Source organism: Amia ocellicauda, chromosome 5, assembly GCF_036373705.1.
Source record: "Amia ocellicauda isolate fAmiCal2 chromosome 5, fAmiCal2.hap1, whole genome shotgun sequence".
Taxonomy (NCBI): domain Eukaryota; kingdom Metazoa; phylum Chordata; class Actinopteri; order Amiiformes; family Amiidae; genus Amia; species Amia ocellicauda.
Genome location: NC_089854.1, coordinates 12,905,770 through 12,927,472, shown reverse-complemented (window position 1 = coordinate 12,927,472; position 21,703 = coordinate 12,905,770). Strand labels below are relative to the sequence as shown.

The window sequence follows — 21,703 nt, the reverse complement described above, 5'->3', positions numbered from 1 at the left end:
ACAGATTTAAGCTGAAGAGAAGCCAGAGCTGAATAACTGAAGGTAGGGCCAAGTCCATGCATTATAATTCATGGTTTGACTTTCAGAGTAAGGGGGGAATGTTGGTTTCCTATTGTTATTGAAGACAACAATTGGGGAGTTTATTTTTAGACTATATTGTCCTAAAGCCTATCTTTAAGATATTAAGTTTTGCATGATAACTTCTTAAATGTTGGCAGTTGTGCAGTCTGGGAATTAAATGCAAATTACAACAAGTTACATTCTCTCCTAAGTCTGAGTTCACGAGTAGTATTTACGACTCAAAAGCTGACGTGAACAGGTTTTTCAAGTCAGGAGCTTGTGTTTATGATCCTCCACTTATGAAGTGAACCAGCATGACGTGTATTTAACCAAAAATATTGTGCAGCAGTAGCCCCTTTCACTTTCCTGCCACAATGTGCCAGTCTATTGCATGACAGAGATTAAATTCTTATTTTTAATGTTTAAACATTTACTAAATTTAACCAAATTTAACATCCCTACTAGCCAACTAGGCTAACTTACTGTTCCAGTAAGATTATGTCAGACAGATAGTTTATTAATGTACATGCCAGTTATATCAATAATTTCATTTCAAGTCCTAGGTCTATTCCTTAATTAATGTTTGTTGAATAGGAACTACACCATATAGGCTATATTTCATATTTTTAATATGTACACCTGAGCAATGTAACTTAGCAAACGTTTGCATTTAAGTGAAGTATTATATTAAAATTAGGGAAACATGTTGTCTGGGTTAGGGTAAAGGTTACAGTCCCCAGTAACTTAGCCTTTCACAAAGGTTAGGGTTGCTTTTCTATTGATATAACTGATGCCTGTGTAGATATGTAAGGGCCTAGCTCGAAATTAAAATTGTTGGCTAAGGTTGGGGTATAGCTTGTTGTTTGCTCTCAAAATGCAGCAAGTAATCTACTAATGTCATTCATTTGTAAAATTAAATCCTGTTTTCCTGCCAAACCCAAGCAATACAAACAACCCGTTAAATACATTTTACCTCAGAGTGACAGACGAGTACTGCAGTAGTAAATCTTTATTTCAAAGAATGTACAAAACCAAACCAAAAAAAAAAATCAAGACAACAAATACAGATTTACAAATTATATCAAAACAATCAGTAGGAAAATCTCAGTATAAAACAATCCTGAAATAAAGCGATGAGTTATATAAAAACTGTTTGTGTAGTGGAATGGCAGATACACTATGAAACAGATACAACTTTAATAAGGGGTGGTGGGACCTCTAGTTGAATCCCTTAACAATACGAAACATGGAGAAGCCAGCGTTTTACAAACCCACTCATGTGAGACTGGTACTTTATAACAACATGCACAATGTTCTTTGTCTCTGTCATATTTACACATGAAAACCTTACTGATGACTTTGGTGTTAGTTCAATGGAGTAGCAGAATGAGACTTGGTGACCGATTTACAAGCAAGTATGCCCAATAAGTGTTTAAGGCTGGAGACCTGTTTCCCATTTCACAATCTTCCACGGTGGTGTAAAAACATATTGCTTCAAACACAGAACACCATGTGGTACCCCCAACCCCTCCATCCCAGAATGAAGACCAGTTTTAGAAAGTATTGTGGTTCACTTCTTAAGTCTGACTTGTTTCATATCCTAGGACTAATGATAGGATGCCAGCTTATGAGTGTGTGGAACAAGGCAATCAGATGGTGACCCTTCGAGGAATGACTTGATGAGGTTCTCACCGTTATGAGGTACCGAGTACTGACCAGTTGTCGGTGTAACTCTGAATTAATGTGATAATTTGCCACTGATTTGAAGATACCTTTGAAACGTAGGACTGGAGCTGTTCAGGAACAGGCAGACCAATGATCTATGTAGGGCTGGTAAAGCACTAATAAGGGAAACAGATTAGCTTTTTAATGAAAGCACTGAAATTACAGTAGCATTTAAACAAAGGACAATCAATGAACTACAGGATGTGAAACAAGTCCAACGTGGTATAGAGAGGAAACAGCAGGTGTTATAGATAACCCCCCCCTTCTCCATTTGTGCCTCTTAGCATGGAAAGACAGGATGGGTAGATTTCGCTTCTGTGACAGCACCACTTCTTATCGGTTATGCTTCATACTGCTGAAAGCCCGTTGTGGGAAATAGATATATATACAAGTAACCGGTTAAGTGTGGTTAGGGTTGCTTCCTTTAGTAAAGTTTGTGTTTTGGCGCACACACGCATGTGTGGGACTGACTGGGTAAGTGTGTGAGTGTGCAAGTGTGACTGTGAGTGAGTGTGTGTAGGTGTTCATGTATGTGAGCATTTCTTTGTCCAATTTCTTCTGGTTTATGGGTCAGTTTTGGGAGCAGCTGTTTAGCATCCCCCCCATCCACTTCTATCCTGTAAACCTCAGTGTGAATGCTCAATGCCATCATTTTGCAAATCTTCTTGCTTCTGTAGTCCATGCAGCTTCACAATCAGGTCCTTGATGAAGACCTGTGTGGAGAAAATGAGATGTTTCACACAAACATACACAAATGCACAGGCACATGAATACATTTCAACATGGCTTATTTTAGTCTTGTTTGCTTCACTTCCTATCCGAATAAACAAAACTAATGCCAAGATCAAGGGACCAAGCTTCCTGGTATGCTTTAAAATACAAGACTACAAAATACCTTGCCCCCCCATTTTTAATAATGGTAGTATGAGTCCTGGCTGACTACATCATAACCAGATATACAGAATCAAAACACCCTCTAACTTATCCCTGTCTTTCTTGCATGGTTTCTGTTTGGCTTGCGATTTGATATTTAACTTGACAGCAGAGGCTTAGGCAAAGATCCAGCTAGGTGTTTATAAAAAGGGACGTTACATCTTGTTCCTTTTTTATTCTTATTTTCTGATCAAGTGGAAGGCTGACATTTTGTTTACCAAGTGACTGAAGTGGATCAGGGACGGCACAAGTTTTATGTTACCACATGGAATTCATTCTCATTGACAATCAGAGCCCATATAAACATTTACCCTACAGTGAGCAACAAAGGGATTAAAACAGAAATAAATCTTAAACAAAATAACTTTATAATTATACAAAGGGGCCCTTCTGCAGGTTGTGTTGCCTTTTTATTAAACACACTCCAAGGGTAGATTGAGACCAGTTTATATCCGTGCACGTGAACCACACAAAGAAAATCTGATATGTATTTTTCTTCAATGGACTAAGAATCCGAATGATCTGTGTGTGTATGTTTCATGTGTCCAAGGGAACCTTGACTGTAACTGGAAGAAGTGAACTAGTAAACCTAAAAGTCTGGATCAACCCAGTGAAAGGAACAAGATGTAACTGATACAGCATTTTTTAAATACGTTTTAGCTCCAAACTGTTTCATATATTCATATAAATATATAAAAGTTGGTAGCTAAAATATATTAAAAGAAAGTCACACTAAAAATTAATCAAGCCAAAATCAAGAGTTAAAATCATGGAAGCAAGAAGGTGATAATTCCTCATATTGATTTTAGCTTTTTTTCATTTATATCTTGTTAAGAGAGGACTTTTGTATTACATTTGCAGGAATAATAATTTGAAATCTTAGATTTGAAAACATACCTGGAAACTTGACCCAGTTTTATTTTTTTTCTGTTGTACATTGATATAGCATCCTGCCTTAAAAAAAAAAACTTACAAAAGAGTTTACTTATTCAGAATAGTTTGTAGATAAAATGAAAAAAAATGAATACTATACTATACTATAAACAAATACAAAGGAAGAAGGATGAAGAAGAAATAGTCAAAAGCTCCTCTCTTCTACAACAGGGAGTGGTCAGCTTGTTCAGAAATCCACAGCTCAAATCTCCACTACCAGTGAACAGCCCAGTCCTTCTGAAGGTTACCATCAACTCTCATATACATCTTCCTACATGCCACGGCTTTGACCATGATTCATTTTCCCCTCGACTAATTCCATTCCATGCTATTTAACTGGGATTGACTCACTCTGCAAACTATCTATCACCCTGTACTCCGTCACCCTCTCACAAACTTCAACCTGGACTTTCCTTCTACAGATTGCAACGTGCTTTGTTTCACTTGCCATTAACAGCAGAGTCCTTGCATGACTGTGCACTATATAACACATAATTGCTGGAATTGTTTGTCTTAAGTAGTCAGGGCCTTATCCTTCACAATGACCCTGCAATTTCTCCAAAGACAAAAGAACCAACAGCCGATCCAGCAAACCCCCCCTTTTTTTATATAACAAAGGAGATGAAAGGATTGCAGTGTGTGTGGGCCAAAAAGAACAATGGAGCATCTTAGTGATACCAATGTTATTGTGGAAGGAAGTGACAGTTACAGACATCAGTGAGAAAGAGTGCTTGTGTGTGTAAGCACAAGTGTTCAGGTACTGCTGTCAATGCAAGGAAACATAATTAAAGATATGTCTTCATGAATGGATAATGGGTGTTATGGTGTTCACAGACAAACTGAACAACTGATTAATAGAATAGCCAAAATAATACCAATAATATTTAACAAATGCATAATAAAATGGTTCCCCAGTAACCTTTGTTTTCAATGGGCCAAGATATTTGGTTTGTTCTGTTTTCACATGAGTGGTATAAAAGCTGAATTATGCTTCTGCATCTGCATCTTGCGTGGGTGTCGTACACAGACATTTGCATAGGTGTCTGCCAACATACTTGCATATAACCTTAATGTTGCATTTACCAAATCAGAATCTGTAGAAAACAGATATGGAAACCAGTTTTCTAAGGTGTGTTTGTATCATACATCATTTCGTGCACAATATCTGTAACTTGTTTTTCATTTCAACCACGAAATAAAATGCAACTTTAACCAATAAGCACAGCTGAGCGATTGGCTCTCAAAATCTCCCTGCTCAACCAATCAGCGTTTGTTTGACACACAGGACCGCAGATACGCACAACACATTGTTGAGATTTTGGAGGGGAGTGCTACGCTTACCCAGAAACCCCTTCTCTGTGTCACTATGCAGAGACGTATACGTGTCCCAAAACCCCCAGTAAATCACGTCAGGATGGGCCAAAAGGTCTCCTTCCATTCTAATGTTCTTACGTTCTACTAAGAGTTTGTTTGTGTGTGTGTGTTAATGGGGAAAATAACTTTTTAAATGCTATATTTGGGCCAGCCATCTCAATTCTTATTTCATATTAATTGATGCATCTTCCACAATACAATAAACGTGGTTATCCACCCATAGGATTTAAAAGTAATTTTTTAAAGTTTTGCCTTAATTTTCCATGACCTGGAAAATTACATTTCCAATTATTCAAACATTTTCACAACTGTGTGGGAATTATCCTGGCATTTTTCAATTTTTTTTTGTTTTAATTACACCTCATTATGTCTGGTAGACCATGTGGAGTGCAAATAGCCTGGTTCCCAAGTGCCATCTCTTCCTAATCATTTTCCCAGGAGTGTGAACAGGCTTCAAATCCGGCAGGTTTTGGCACAAATCTTTCTTTGCTGGTAAAGCAACCCGTAGCTCACTAGACTGAGGAGCAAGACCACGAAAGTGTTCAATACAAAAAGTACAGCTACCGCTGAGGGGTTAAGAATAGTATAACCAAAGATAAATTAATTTATGGAAATGAAAGTGAATCACTTCAAAAAAGTACACGCAGGACAGAGTGAAGCGGAGAAAGCAAGTCAGTTCAGAGGTTTTTGTGTGAGTGGAGCAATCCAAGGTACAGCTGTCTGCAAATCTGCTAGTGAAGACAAAACTTGGTGCCCTCTGGCAATGTGCGTTTTGAAGGTGTGCCATGTCCTGTTGGGCCACCATGGCTTGTATGGCCTGTAGAACAGGTAGGCAATTCCAAGTCTAGAGAGGTTTCTGTTTTTTCACTTAATTACTTAACTGGAGTCATTGGTAGGATAAGAAGGAAAATGTATTTACGCCAGGCAAAATCAACTGGTAATTGAATGGTACTTATACAACCAAAAGGAACCCAACCCTTGAGGACTGCAATAGCCCACTCCTGTTGAATAAGCTTGTGTAGTTCCTGTTTTAAATTCCTAAAAACTAGGGAGTCAAAACAAAGTTGTTGTGATGTCTCCATTACTTGTTCCTTGGAGGTACACCACTACCAACATGGTGGGCTGAGAACAGGACCGAGCTCCCACTCCAGCCAACCAGCGAGCTACTGGAGAAGCAACATCCAAATATAGAAAGATTTCTGTTACTCTGTGTTGCTGAGGCAAGCTCATGTCCCAGCCCATGAACCAAATGTATATAAAACCTAAGACATACTTGTAAACCTTTGAGACCTTCTGTGAGAGTTCCTCAAAGAATGTCTCCCCTGCATGCTTGAATAAGGAATCGACTCTTCCCCTGGCCTATAAGATCAAAGGCTTTTTTGCCTTTTTTGTTACCTCCTTAGATTTGACCCTTTTGTCATCGTAACACATCTAACTTGTTCTGTGAAAAGCCAAAAAAATGAAAATAAAAATAAAAAGGAAAATAATTGTGTTGCCTGCACCCTAGAGCCATTCAGAGGCACTGCTACACTACAAGGTGTGGGCCCCACTTCAGCAGTAGACCTTGGAAGTCACCGTTTCACTGATATATTGATACACGCACAAACAAATTTGAAATTTGCAATTTGTGACATGCGTGGGAGAAAAGCTGCAGCCGAACAGCACATTGTGGGAGCTTTATTTCCATCATATGGAAAACATTACCCATTGCCTGCCGGTGCTGAGGAGGGCTCCTTCACTCCTGCATCATTACTCAGCCAGACTGGCTGCCCTTCTTTAGCCTTGACGTTCGCTCCTTGCTAGCTGTGTAATTCCCGTTACGTTGCCAGAACCAGACCAAAAAAGGCACCGGACCCGGGCAGCAGAAAACAACAACTTTGAAACAAATCACTTTGATTTGTCAGTGCATAAACATGATGCCGAAATAAAAATCAAAGTCCAACCCGCTTTGTACAAAACAGCCCTAGTCTGTTCTCAGTCATCTCTCCCACCTGCAGTCTCACAGGGCATCTCCTGTCAAAAGTGTATTTTGGTCATTCCATTTTTGGAAACATACACTTCATTACATAAACTTATGGGCCTATTTCAGTCAGTGAAGGGTCCTGTTAAGCAAGGGGAGATGGGCCTATGTAGAGACTGGTATGTTTGAAGGAAACATACTTCATATTGACTTCCTATATGAATGATGACATTCTAGACAACACCATCCTGCTGCACATTATTATGAGAGAGCTGTAGCTCCCTGCCTGGCATGTTAAAAAGCTGGGAGTCTAAAGAGAATAAATGCTTACATTATTGTACCTCCAGCCCCGTTTCTCTCTGTACATAGGACCACAATTAAGTGTCTAATTGAAAGTATGCATGCCTAAAGCAAGGTCAGGTCTTGTCACAGACACTGACAAGTGATTCTGTCTCCAGTTGCTATTGAAATGTATAGCCCTACACTTTCTTGCTCTCCACTCATTTCAGACACCTTTACTTTTGCCTTAAGGGCAGGCTATGTCTTTCTCAAAACCTCCGTTGTCTGCTTGTACTCTTAATGCATGCACACAATCAATAGTGATGACAAAAGCGTGCAAAGGCAAGTAATCTATTCTTTCATAATGTAAGCAATATCAACCAAGCAAACGCGTGGTATGGAAGAGAACAGACTTTTTCAGATTGTGTAACCTAATTGTATACACATGCCTTTAATTATATGCTTACAAATTATTCCCTGTTCTGCCTAATTTATACAGCAGAAGATCGAGTGCTTTTGACCATATTTTATAAACAAATAAGCAATCTATTTCCAGGAAGGTAATTACACTTCATTTAAATTTTCTGTGTGCCCAATTTAATGTGGTTGTTTTTTCCCCTGCAAATATGTGGTATTTAATAAGTGAATAAAGGGTGTGGATATGTATTGATAAGAACATAGCATGCATTGCATGCAAAAAACCCACACACATACACAATGATGTATGAAGTTAATATCTGAACAGTTAGTTAAAGAAACATGCTGATTTTCATTCTTGCAAAGAAAAGGGGAAATAGAGGAGAATTCACTTACATCTGTGTTATTATTGCAGGGGAGGAGGATGTCCTGAAAGCACAAATGTAACAATAAACATAAATACACATTTATTTTTACCCCCCCAACCCATGACTCAGTCAGCATGTTTTTGCCTTCAGTCTTCTTCAGTCTACTGACTCTCTGCCTCAAGAAAGAAAGATACCTCATACAATTTTGTTTCCTTTTCAGTAATACACTGCAGCTTGGAAACTTACATTTATTTTTAAAAAAGAGCACAGTTTGTGTTTTGTTTAACTAAGCCAAGTTTTATCACATCTTTATTGGACTGATATATGTCTGCTAAGTCTTTAGTGAAGCAATCCGGCTGTTTGAAGTCAAGCTGTGATGGGTGCGTTGACTGCAAAATGTGGGAGACATGCTCTGTTAACTTGTAATACAAGCTGGTCAAATGATCCACAAAATCCTGCCCAAGATATCAGCCCCATCAGGACTAGGTTAACCATTCTTGAGATCATCTGAAACTAAGAGTGTTAGGGTTTCTCTAGCACAGACACAACAATGGTTTACATTTGTATATCGCTGTTCAATTTTCTTTAACTTAAGTCATAATAATAAGATTATAAATATGCCATGCTAATGTATGGAACAAGGTCAAATCATATATAATAATAATTTCAGGATCCTGAAGAGTAAGCTAAAGTATTTAATAGGTTTATATGGACCCTTATACTAATGAAAATGTTGGTGGGATACAAGTCTTGCAAATTAATGGAGGGGCATTGAGTGAAAGCGCCCCACCCCTGGCATGCTCTCTCTCAGGGGATGACAGTAGCGTACCCGGAGCTTGCCGACTCTCTCCTCATCGCTGGGCAGGTCCAACAGGTCATCGATGTTCACCTCCTCTGGCATCTCAGCCTCCTGCAAATAGGGCAAATGGTCAGACTGAAAATCTGGGTCAGATCGCATGAGATCAGAAATGGATCTGAGGAGTGTTGAATTTTAGATTCAATTAATTTATTTTCATTATGATTTATATGAAACGTTTATTTTCACATTTTGCAATAATTACAAAGTATAATGTGTTTATAGTGACAACTAAGTCTCCCTGGGAATGACATGAAGAATGAGTTTACATTACACCATTCTGTGAGAAAACACACAAAAGAGTGCAATAAATCGATCAATACAATCGATCAGTCATTCTGCCCCCTGGCAACTTGTGCGTCTTGAAAGTGTGCTGCAGTCAGGGCCACAGTGGCTTGTAGGGCCTATTGTAACTGGTAATTTGTGAAATTAGGGGTGTACATCAAAGTACCACAGAGGAGAAACAAGTTGTAAAGTAAGGAAGTCTCAAGCCAACCAGGGTCAAACATTTAAATGAAATCAAACATACAGGACAGCAATGACTCAGCACACAAGCACTGCAGAGACCAGGCCTTACAAGGTGCTCAAGTTTAACTACATGCTATAGATTTCTCAACTACGATACATCCCAAAAGATAAACAGAATGCCATATTGGTGTCAAAAAGAGGCAGCTGTGTCAGATTGAGTGGAACACTGGTTGTACGAAAGAGGAACAGGTTAAAGGAAGGTGAAGCACTTGAAATAATTTGAAAATGTAAAACTTTTTTTGAGGGGAGGGGGGGGGATTAACAAGAAAGAAGGAAAAGAAGATAATACTTGGAAAATACTTCCAAGCACTTCTGAAGTATTCAATACAGGTCCCTGGTATTTAAAGTGAAAATGTGGTCCTTTGCTTCTTAAAACTTTAATTAGGTTTCTACTTTCCAGTGCTGTATTCTCACTGATAAGATGGCCAGACTGCAGCTCCAGCAAGTACCACTTTAAAACCTCATCCGTTCTTATCTCTTATCAGCCAAGGCTCACATTTTCTTTCTTTTGTTTGCCTTCTATGAAAGTAAATTGACTGCACCTCACAATGAAAAATATGAGCCATGCACCTTTCAACTTTTTCCCTCATTTTATTTTATCCAAAAGTGTAGAAAAAGCCCTACAGAAAATAGTTTAACTTTAACAAAAGTGACTAGAGCAGATCTCTATTTCTATGACATTTTAATAAAAGATGGAGAAAATGTTTTGACCCAAGAAAGGAGTCTACAGCACTAAATCAGTGTGGACATTAATCTAGTAAAAACCATAATTAAGGCCATAATTAAAAAAACAGGGCTGACTAATACAACTAATTTTCCATAGACACTGAAGTGGGGAGTCTGAAGAGCCATTCTACAAAGACCACTCTCTACTTGGCGTCACACAATCCTCAAAGGGAGTGGCTTCTGCTCCACTTAACGTCTGGAAGTAGCTACAGTACTGGCCTCTTTCTGAAAACCATCAGCTATTTCAAAGCTTTTTCTACCCACACCACTCTGCAAATCCCATAGCCCCTGGAGGTCTGACTCTGCACAGGGCTCTCCATTCATCCAAGTTTAATGGACCAGCTGTCCAGCCCCCACCTCCCCCCAATCCCTCCTCCCCCCACTGTAATTCATTTGTCATTCAGGACAAACAGAAGACGGATCAATCAGAAGATGGATGTCAGTGCCCCTGAAATACCATGGCTACTCCTGCTCATCTCCTGTTTCTGTAGACCAATTCAGTGGCACACAGCTATAGAAGAGAGTGCACGCACACACACAACTCAAAGGAGTTGAGGAGCTGCTGCCATTGTGGGAACTTTCCATTAAACTCCCATTGGATTGTCATATGCAAGACCCTAACTACAGTCAAATTAAACTCCACACCAGAGGGGGCAAAATATATAAAAACTGCAACATATATATATATATTTTTTTACCAATCTTTAATTTTCAAGGCAGTTAGTCTTTTTGGGGAGGAGGCATTTTAAATCAAACCTTTTCCCCCCACATTGACAGTAATACCAGTTCCATCTCACACAGACAGACTGTGAAAGGCTATATCAGATTGCATCTCTTTCCGTTTACACACATGAAACACAGGCTTTTTTGAACCTAAAATATCCTTCGATACTCATCAAACATCAGCCTTGTAGATGTTTAAGGCCAAACACACAGTGCACAGCATTGAGGTTTTAGTGTATGCTGATGCAAAACTAGAGAAATGGATTGTATTCAAAGTGTATTTTTAATTTAAAACTAAACAAACTAAAACTTTACTGTTATTGGTTTGGATAGTTAAGACATCATGCCATATGTTAGCCATGTTGCTTGCTTGAATTTTTTTATTGCAAAATCAGATGAAAGGAATGCATTCTAACTCTCTGGGAGGAGAGATTATGGGTGCAGGGTTACAAACCAGAGATAAAGCAGCGTTGCCGTAACTGTACACCACACTCACAAAACTGCGGCTGCCGCAATAATGTATATCTCTGTGTTTGCATGGGGCTGAGGGATGACATTTAATCAATATGCACCATGGAAAGCTTATCCCTGCTTCTTGCATTTCCTGTCTGAGAAGAGATTTCAGGGATGTCCACTACGAAGACATGCAGTTAGCATTGCCCACTTTAATTTTTTTCTAAGCCAGTTATATCAGGTGATTAAGAGTCTATTCAAATATTTCAGAATATATTATATTAATACATTTGTGTTTGTGGCCCAATAAACAACAAAGAAAGAAAGAAATTGGACATTGCAAGTAACCTTGACAGAAGGACAGAACAATGGACCAAAAGCGATGTGTACTGTAGAAAGTGTTCAAGCCAGGGTCCTGTCTTTGACACACCGAGGCTGTTTGACGAGTGCTGTGTGGAAGTGTTATGGAGCCGTCAGCTCCCACGTGGCAGATTGAAAGGTTACCAGAGCAAAGGGGTAGCCAGAAAGAAAGGCCAATGCCATATTCCACTTTGTAGTATTAAAACATTTCAGGCCACCAACCTTCCCTGACCTTTCTTTCAACACGTGGGCCAGGAAGAGACACCAACCCACACAAATATATGTATGTCTCGGTCTCAGGATGCCAGGGCAACAGAAGTCACCTAAGCTTTTTATCTCAAAAGCAAATCTGTGGTGTGAAGTCTGGCTTCATCAGGATAAATAAAAACATACATAAATAAAAATAAAATGTAATCTATTCAAATAGATTTCAGCACTAAGACATAAGACCATAATTTGTGGTGAAATGTATTTCACCACAAATTACTAATAAACTTTATCCTGTCACACATTTAGCAATATCAAGTTGTGGATTTCAGGTCTGTCATTGTAAGTAGACGCTAATTCATCATACTTCAGCATCCACTATATTAACATCAGCCTTTTGCAATAAATCAAATTTCACAAACTGCTGTGTTAGTACATGCTCGGTTTTGTGCTTGGCATTGTGCCTTACACATATCACAGCAGTTCTCCTTATAGAGGCTGATCGTTTTATCTTGGCAGGCCTTAGTAATGTCTCACTTGTGCTATTCAGTCTTTAGTATCTTCTTTGCCACAGTGCATAGTCGTACTCACCGTCTGCAATGCCCGTAAGTGGCAGCCACACTACCCAAGAGCTCTCCGAGTTACTTGCTGTCAAGAGCATCCCGTCAGTTTGGATGTCTATTAAATTCCCTTGACACATCATCTGTAATTTATTCCCCATTAATTCCAGCCCAGTGGGTTGTCAGTAACGCATACAGTTCCTCTCAGATACTCTTGGTGACAGTGTGCTATACTTACTTTGTGGGCTGCCGCTGTGCTCTATCAAATCAGTGTGCAATAAAAAAAAAGACACCAGAAATAAAGTATGGGTTTCTGTAAACAGTATTTCATCACCAAAAGAGGCAATGGCATGGTTTCAACTGAAAATAGAGGGTGGCAATGCTTTTTGTTTGAGTGTAAATAATTATGATTTTGTTTATTGTGACTTGTGTAAAGTAACTTGGACGAAGTAAGCAGCTGCATTTTTATACATTTGTATAATGTAACTACTACTACTACTACTACTACTACTACTTCACATAATAATAATTATACATTTAGTTGGTTATATTTTCAATAAATCTAACAGACAATTGGTGTCAGGGCAATTGCATCTGCTACAGATTACTCATGTGTTCTCTTTGCAAATGTACTTATTTGGCTTGGAACTTGCCTCGATAAAGACTTTTACTGTTTTAATAGATAGACCAAATTAGATAGCAAAACTAAACAGGAACACAGCTGCATGTATGTGTGAGAGTATGAATCTCTGAGGAGGGTGTAAGGGCAGCATGTAATCAGCTCATCTCTTCTTGAATTGTTAAAAGGGCATTAAAATGGTAATGTCGACCCCCTAGTGTGCCCCCCCCCCGCCCCCCCACAAACTCACCCACCCAACTCAAACAGAGGTGTACTGGACATTTCTTCAGTGAGCTGCTGTTAATGGTATAGAGATGGAGGCTGAAAAGAGGTGGGGGGTTGGTAGGAGGTCTCTTAATGCTATCCAGCGACATATGGGGCTGAAACAGGAATTTTATCTTACTGCTCCTTTGATCCTGAAGCCATTTGAACTTCTGTATGTTGTCAAGCGAGACAAATTCACATCAATCAATAAGAGGTTCATTAGATTGCACCACATTCCCCTTCTAAGAGAAAGTGGGAACCAGCTCCACATGAAGAGGAGGACCAACCTTGGTGCAGGAACCTGAACTACAGATCCTAGAATAACCTGCAAAAAATCTGCAGCCCTGGAATAGGCTAAGAATTGTTGTGCTCACCGAGTCAGAAAAACTCTTGATCATTCCTCACTCATAGAAGAAGGAGATCCATCCTCTACTGTGCGTCTCTTATGTGTTAATGAGAGCCGGGGGGGGAGGGGGTTGTGGTCAGGGCTCTGGATTTCCAAATCTCAGTGGATGCTTTTCCCACATTGCTCCAGTAAAAATCTGATCAAATAAACACCTCTATAAAGATGTAGCCATGTAGGTTGCATTGTCTGAAAGCTGAACCAGCTGAATACATTCATATAAATTACAGATCCCAGTTTGTATACAGTTCCCTACAGCAGAATCACAAGATAAAACCTTTCCAGTCTTGTAACTGGATACAGGGTTTCTCCGAGACTACAACGCTTCACCACAGTGTAGCCATTACGAACGCCCACTGTTCCTGTACTCAGATGATAACGGTGATCATTTTTACTTTTCTACCCAAACGCAAAAGGCCGAGTGGGTCCGCAATGGAAAACATCTCGTTGAACAGTTTTGTGGGAGACTGATCATGCCGCACGTCTCTACATCAATCGTGTCAAGTAACGCAGACTTCTGCCATTGACTGTCTAAAGGTCGCCAGTGGGATCAATAGGCAAATTAATCGCATCGATCTTCTGGACAATGTACTGCTGTAACTTATGGTGCAGCTGCTCATTATTAAGTCATTTAGCGGGCACCTTCATTCAAGGCAACTTACAATGGTTTGAGAAAGCGCTAATGTGCTGTAATTTAATGTTCTACCTCTAGACGATATTTCACCTCTATGAAATGAATCTACACATTATAATATTAGATAGACGATCCCCTCATGATATTAGAATCTAAAATAGACACACAGAGCATGGGGTCACAGTTAATCATGTCTGTGTAGCACCACAGCCAAAGACAATATGGAGCTTGGGTCACTAATAAATCCAGTTAATTTCAGAATAACACTCTCGATGCACAGCTTACTTTAGAAAATTAAGTTAACTCTGTCTCTGTCAAATTACACACACACCATATACAAATTGAGATATCCAGAGTTATTTATAACTGTATCTGCAATCCTGTAAGCAGCTGCACCTCCTGATATGTTGGTGTATGCTCCCTTTTGTGCTTATGTTTGGTCTGCATAGCTAGGGCTACTCATTATAGCATGACATGGCCCTCGATTGATCAAACCTGGCCAAGGGCTGTCTTTGGCTGCACAAGCTTCTAGTGGGGTTCTGTGATATGATTGTATACAAACCTCTGGTTAATTAAGCAGCCTTTGGGAGTCTCCATATGCATTCTGTTACAGCTTGCAGTGTCATCATTGCCAACTGAAAGATAAGTGAATCTGGGAGTGGTTTGCTTTATGCAGGGGGACCCTCTGCAGAAGATTGCACTGTAGTGGGAACTGTTATGTTTATTATTTTATTTATATTGTTAATGGTTTCATGTTGTTCATTCCATTTTGTCAGTAAAGCAATCATTGGTTTGTACTTGGAGTTGTATACAGCTATTGTATTTAGGTTTCAATCAGCACAAACAGTAAAGGATGTGTGTTTTGGGGCACAGGTATTTAGTTGAAAACTTAAAACAATGGCTTTGATAACATCTACTGCCTGAAGTATGCTGACCAGCAGTAAAGTCTGATATCCTTTTGATCAGTGACACATAAGCAGTTTTGAACACATCAAACTAACTACAACAGTAATAAATAACCTCAGGCATATGTTAATTATTATGCAAATTATAGCCTAATTCTATTTGTACAATGGATTTTAACAAGGTGTAGTCACTTCTGATAGATAACACTGCAACCTATTGTATATCCAAAGATATAAAAAGGGATCACATTTAGTTTTTTTCTCCACTACATGTGACATGAGAGCTCTGGGTTAACCGGTTTTGGTTATTTTTGTAATAAACTTGTTACTTCTTCACCAGTGTATGCTGAGAATTTCTGAAACCTCTACAGCAGGACATACTTTATTCTAGTATACAATTTCTAAATGTAAACAGTACATAATGGATGACATTACATCCTGCTGTTTGGACAGTCAATGGAGAACCTTTTGTGGGAAAATCCATTACATTATTTTGTTATTTTCCTTCATGGAGGTCTACTACTACTACGTTATGATTCATATTCTGCTGTAAATGATCATGTTCAGTAACGCATCAGTTTCAGATTCTCCAGATCCTGCTTATCTCGTTTCTAAATGAAAGTTTTTTCGCAGGCATGTACTGATCATTCAGGGCAGATAAAGTGCATTTTTTGATGCAAGAAAAGTGCCTTGAGGGGAGTGCGATTTTTGTAATACATGTGCCTTCTCTACAAAAACAAACAAAACAATAAATATTGTGTGACAGAAAAACATAACAGGACCAAAGCTACACCATGGACACCTGATCCTGGCAACAGTCCTGCAGTTTAGAACAACAAATTAGAGACATTCTTCAAATTATTATTCAGTTAAGTCATTCAGAGCTCAACTGCAGTAAAAAAAAAAAAAAAAAAAAAGACATGGAAGTCAGTAATTTCCATGCTCCACCATGCCACTGAATAGCTGCAGAACTCACTGGTAAAAGTGACAGAGCATGTTTCCGCTAACTTCTTGGCAAAGCAATAGTCCAGCACTCTATAAATCTATATACATCCATACATATATACATGTATAACCCCACCCAACCCCCCTCCCTGCCGTTCTTAGATGACTTATCCTGAATGAGTGCCTAAGCAATAGCCTTCAGAGGGCTGTCACTCCCTCAACACATCTCCTTACAGATCCACGGAGCCATCAGCATCAGACATCATGCAACATGAAACTAGAACTTGCAAGACAACAAAAATTGATTTGCAGAGGGGTTTGATAAAAATCTTATTTTTCTTTACCAGCTGTCTCATTAAAAAAAAAAAACAGGCAAACCTTTGATTAACAAAACTACAAAATGAACAAAATTAAAAAACAGCACAAGTTGTCCACATGGGCTTGAGAACAACAGGAAACAATAGAACATACATGAGAGAAAAGAGGGCTGATGGCAGCTGAAATCAATAATTCTCTGGGCTCAGCACAGCCACCATGGGGACACCAGGACAGATGCACGACACATTTCGGTCCCTAAAAGCCAGGAAAGTTTTCATATTGGGACTGTTATTGTAAGAGATTGTTTTTTTGCATCCCCCAGTCAGAGCAAATTAGCCTCGATAGCCATTTAAGGTAGTGTCTCTCAGTGTCTCTGTACTCTTTCCCACTCTCTCCCCCTGGGAACACAGTGCCTTTTCCCTTTTATAGACACCACCCCCCCGTCCCCCTCAGCCTGATACCATTTTTCTTTCCTCCCTGTGATGTTTATGAAAATCAGTCTGAAAAGGCTTGCCAGAAATTGCTGTCTGGGAACTAGATTTTGTACACACTGAAGTATCTATACAAGAGCATACAGGCCAGTCATTAATTACACCACCTCAGAAAGCCACCAAATTCTCCCTTTATAAAGACTGGGGACAGGGGCCATCAGAAGTACAGGGATATCCCACCCTTACAGGTGATTTGAGCTTGAACAGACTCCTTTCCTGACAGCAGAGGACAGTCAATTTGTTGACTCCAATCAAAAACAGATCTGAATTAAAAGCACACTTGGTTTTTAATAGAGATTTGAGAATTACAGGTCCATTGCTGGTTTTTGCCTGCTTTTTCCTTGGTGCCTACAGAGCTGAGCACAGGCTGTGTCACACTGAAAAACCCAGTTAATTTTACAGATCAATACCAACATAGGTGCCCAGAAACCCCTTATGGGTTTTATGATCAATATATAAAATTAAATTAAAAAAAAATACACCTCTGTGAGTAATTCTTAGGCAATACTGCACAAGTATAACTGCAGTCTTTACACAACTCGTTAAGCACAGTAAGCCTTTGTTCAGACATCCTGTCAATGTATACTGTCACAAGAGTCTTTCATTTCTGGCTATCATTTATCGCAATCCCTCCGGGCATTTAAACGTTTGTTTTGCAATGAACTTTAGGTGTGTTATAAACTATAATAATCCCAATAAAACAGCAAAAAATATATTTTTAACTGAAATTTGCATAACAATAACCAGTTGTCCAGCAGAGGCTATTACAATGTGTTCCATATCTGCCTACAGTGAGGGAAAAAAGTATTTGATCTCCTGTTGATTTTGTACGTTTGCCAACTGACAAAGAAATGATCAATCTATAATTTTAATGGTAGGTGTATTTTAACAGTGAGAGACAGAATAACAAAAAATAAATCCAGAAAAACGCATTTCAAAAAAGTTATCAATTGATTTGCATGTTAATGAGGGAAATAAGTATTTGACCCCTTCGACTTAGTACTTGGTGGCAAAACCCTTGTTGGCAATCGCAGAGGTCAGACGTTTCTTGTAGTTGGCCACCAGGTTTGCACACATCTCAGGAGGGATTTTGTCCCACTCCTCTTTGCAGATCCTCTCGAAGTCATTAAGGTTTCGAGGCTGACATTTGGCAACTCGAACCTTCAGCTACCTCCACAGATTTTCTATGGGATTAAGGTCTGGAGACAGGCTAGGCCACTCCAGGACATTAATGTGCTTCTTCTTGAGCCACTCCTTTGTTGCCTTGGCTGTGTGTTTTGGGTCATTGTCATGCTGGAATACCCATCCACGACCCATTTTCAATGCCCTGGCTGAGGGAAGGAGGATCTCACCCAAGATTTGACGGTACATGGCCCCGTCCATCGTCCCTTTGATGCGGTGCAGTTGTCCTGTCCCCTTAACAGAAAAACACGCCCAAAGCATAATATTTCCACCTCCATGTTTGACGGTGGGGATGGTGTTCTTGGGGTCATAGGCAGCATTCCTCCTCCTCCAAACACGGCGAGTTGAGTTGATGCCAAAGAGCTTGATTTTGGTCTCATCTGACCACAACACTTTCACCTAGTTCTCCTCTGAATCATTCAGATGTTGGCAAACTTTAGACGGGCCTGTACATGTGCTTTCTTGAGCAGAGGGACCTTGCGGGCGCTGCAGGATTGCAGTCCTTCACGGCATAGTGTGTTACCAATCATTTTCTTGGTGACTATGATCCCAGCTGCCTTGAGATCATTAACAAGATCCTCCCGTGTAGTTCTGGGCCGATTCCTCACCGTTCTCATGATCATTGAAACTCCACGAGGTGAGATCTTGCATGGAGCCCCAGACCGAGGGAGGCTGATATTTATTTTGTGTTTCTTCCATTTGCGAATAATCACACCAACTGTTGTCACCTTCTCACCAAGCTGCTTGGCGATGGTCTTGTAGCCCATTCCAGCCTTGTGTAGATCTACAATCTTGTCCCTGACATCCTTGGGCAGCTCTTTGGTCTTGGCCATGGTGGAGAGTTTGGAATCTGATTGATTGATTGCTTCTGTGGACAGGTGTCTTTTATACAGGTAACGAGCTGAGATTAGGAGCGCTCCCTTTAAGAGAGTGCTCCTAATCTCAGCTCGTTACCTGTATAAAAGACACCTGGGAGCCAGAAATCTTGCTGATTGATAGGGGATCAAATACTTATTTCCCAAATTAACATGCAAATCAATTTATAACCTTTTTGAAATGCGTTTTTCTGGATTGTTTTGCTGTTATTCTGTCTCTCACTGTTAAAATACACCTACCATTAAAATTATAGACTGATCATTTCTTTGTCAGTGGGCAAACGTACAAAATCAGCAGGGGATCAAATACTTTTTTCCTCTCACTGTATATGAAGACCAGATTGTGAATCTGAAAAGTATGGGTGTTTTATTATTATAATTTTTTCTCTGGGCTCTTCATACCGGGAACAAAATGTATAAAATTACGTGGCAGTTTAATGATCGGTTTCATTCATTCTTGATTGGGATTAAACTGGAACACACTTAAAAACAAGCAAAAGAAGAAAAGAAAAAGGCGAGGCACTTTCAATCGCACAGCCCCATAAACGTGCAATAAAGAGCAGCAGATGCTATTCTATTAGGAGGCATAGAGAGGTGCTGATGCAGTACAGTACTGTGGAGGGATGCAGCCCCCCTCGTCTCTGCAGCTCTGTGCGCTTGTCTGAGCTGCTGAGGAATCTCAAGGGCTGGGGTTAACTGCAGCCTCGGACTAACACTATATCTGCATGACAGTTCATCAGCCCCTTCCACTACAACGACAGGCTACTTGATTTGTTTATGTGTGTTGGTATGCTTGACTGATCCAGACCCCTATCTAAATGGTATGCATAAGAAAATCACATGAAATTGGCTCTTCGATGGCTATACCATCACCAAAAGAGAGCAGGCGCCAATATCCAGCCATTTACTATCCTATTTCAATCAGAATTAATTGACTAGACAGGCAGTATGAGCATCACGCTGCACTGGACAGCAAAGATAAATCCGCGCCCCTGTCTCAGTGCCCTCCTGTGCAGCTGTATGTGATATGAAGAAGGACTGAATACACTGCATGGCTTGAAACACAGATGCATTACAGAGCTATTTGTCTGGGGTGATGCGGCTCAGACTCACCCTGCCCAGGTACAGCTCGTCCAGCCTCTCGTCGATCCATTTCTCCACATCCAAGCGTTTCTGGAGCTCCTTTCGGTTGTACTTCACCGTCACCCGGGCTTGCCTCTTCTGTATGTTGAGCCCGGCCTCCCTGGGACCCCTGTTCGGGGAGTGGACTTTGTGGTTGTTTCGCCTCCCGACCCTGTTGGCTGCCATGTCCAGCCTGAAAGACAGATGCGCACGGCGGCGGACACTGAGCTGCGCTGCGCTGCTCTGCGCTGCTCTGCTCTGCTCTGCGGTAAGCACCGTCACCACCGGCCAGCAGCACACGACTGAGACGAGGACCGGTGCAAGAGCTCTAGGTCCTAGCGCCTAGGCATTCATCGGACACTTTATTATGACAGCACTGATTTCATATGCTCGTCCTTGCTTCATTCCTTTCTTTCTGTTTATCTTTCGTCCCTCCCACCAATTTTGCGTGCATGAAAGGATGTGCAGGGGGGGTGTTGCTTCTAGGACAGTGGTTCCCAACCTTAGTCTTGGAGGACCCACTACCTCTTTTATTAAATCTAAAGTCAAATCAAAGCAGATTGTTGATTCAGTTAAGGTTAAATTATGTAATTGAGAGCTTGGTTGGAAAAAAAATGGGATTGGGAACTCCTCTTCTGGGATGGAGCCTACTTGTTCCGATTCTAAAATTCCCAAATCCGCAAGTTATGGAACTCATAAACATAAAGACATACATCCAAAAAAATAAAATAACGATGTGTATACTGGCTGTTTTAACAGGTGGTGCATAATTCCACCCAACAAAACAATTAATTCACTTTCCACAGAGGACTGCATTAATACTAGGTGCTGATTTTGAATAGTATAGTGAACAAAAATATAAATGCAACGTTAAGTGTTGGTCCCATGTTTCATGAGGTAAAATTAAAGATCCCAGAAACTTTCCATACACACAAAAAGCTTATTTCTCTCAGAGTTTTTGTACAAATTTCTTGACATCCCCGTTAGTGAGCATTTCTCCTTTGACAAGATAATCCATCCACCTGATAGGTGTGGCGTATCAAGAAGCTGATTAAACAGCCTGGTCATTACACAGGTGCACCACCGATAAAACCCCACTCTAAAATATCTGCATGCCAATTGCATTCTGCCTAAAACCTTGAGACTTGCAATCCATAAATTAGGACCTAATTATTTTTTTCAGTATATTGAAATCCTTATATGAACTGTAACTCAGTAAAATCTTTGAAATTGCTGGTATTTCAAAGATTTTACTGATTTACAGTTCATATAAGGATATCAGTTTAATCATCTTATGAAATGTTCTTTTTATATATTTTTTTTCAGTTTATAATAAATAGTGAGTTTGCTGACTGTTGGTGAAGCCTGGGCTATGCAGTGGTGCCAAAACCATGCCTGGAACTGTGAGCCTCGTGTAAACTACCACATATAACATAATCATTTGGTTAATTAGTAACTGTTACCATATTTCCCTGCAAACTAA

The 21,703-nt window shown here is 39.9% G+C and overlaps 1 protein-coding gene across 1 annotated transcript; it reads right to left on the bottom strand.

The window, feature by feature from the left end:
* Window positions 1–1,054: 1,054 nt before the first annotated feature.
* ppp1r14ab (protein phosphatase 1, regulatory (inhibitor) subunit 14Ab) lies at window positions 1,055–20,583 on the bottom strand. The gene is made up of 4 exons (XM_066703885.1): window positions 20,212–20,583; window positions 8,879–8,959; window positions 8,078–8,110; window positions 1,055–2,498 (listed from the first exon to the last, which is right to left on the bottom strand). The coding sequence occupies exons 1-4, from the start codon at window positions 20,404–20,406 to the stop codon at window positions 2,412–2,414; spliced, it is 396 nt and encodes a 131-aa protein (XP_066559982.1). The 5' UTR covers window positions 20,407–20,583; the 3' UTR covers window positions 1,055–2,411.
* Window positions 20,584–21,703: the final 1,120 nt, after the last annotated feature.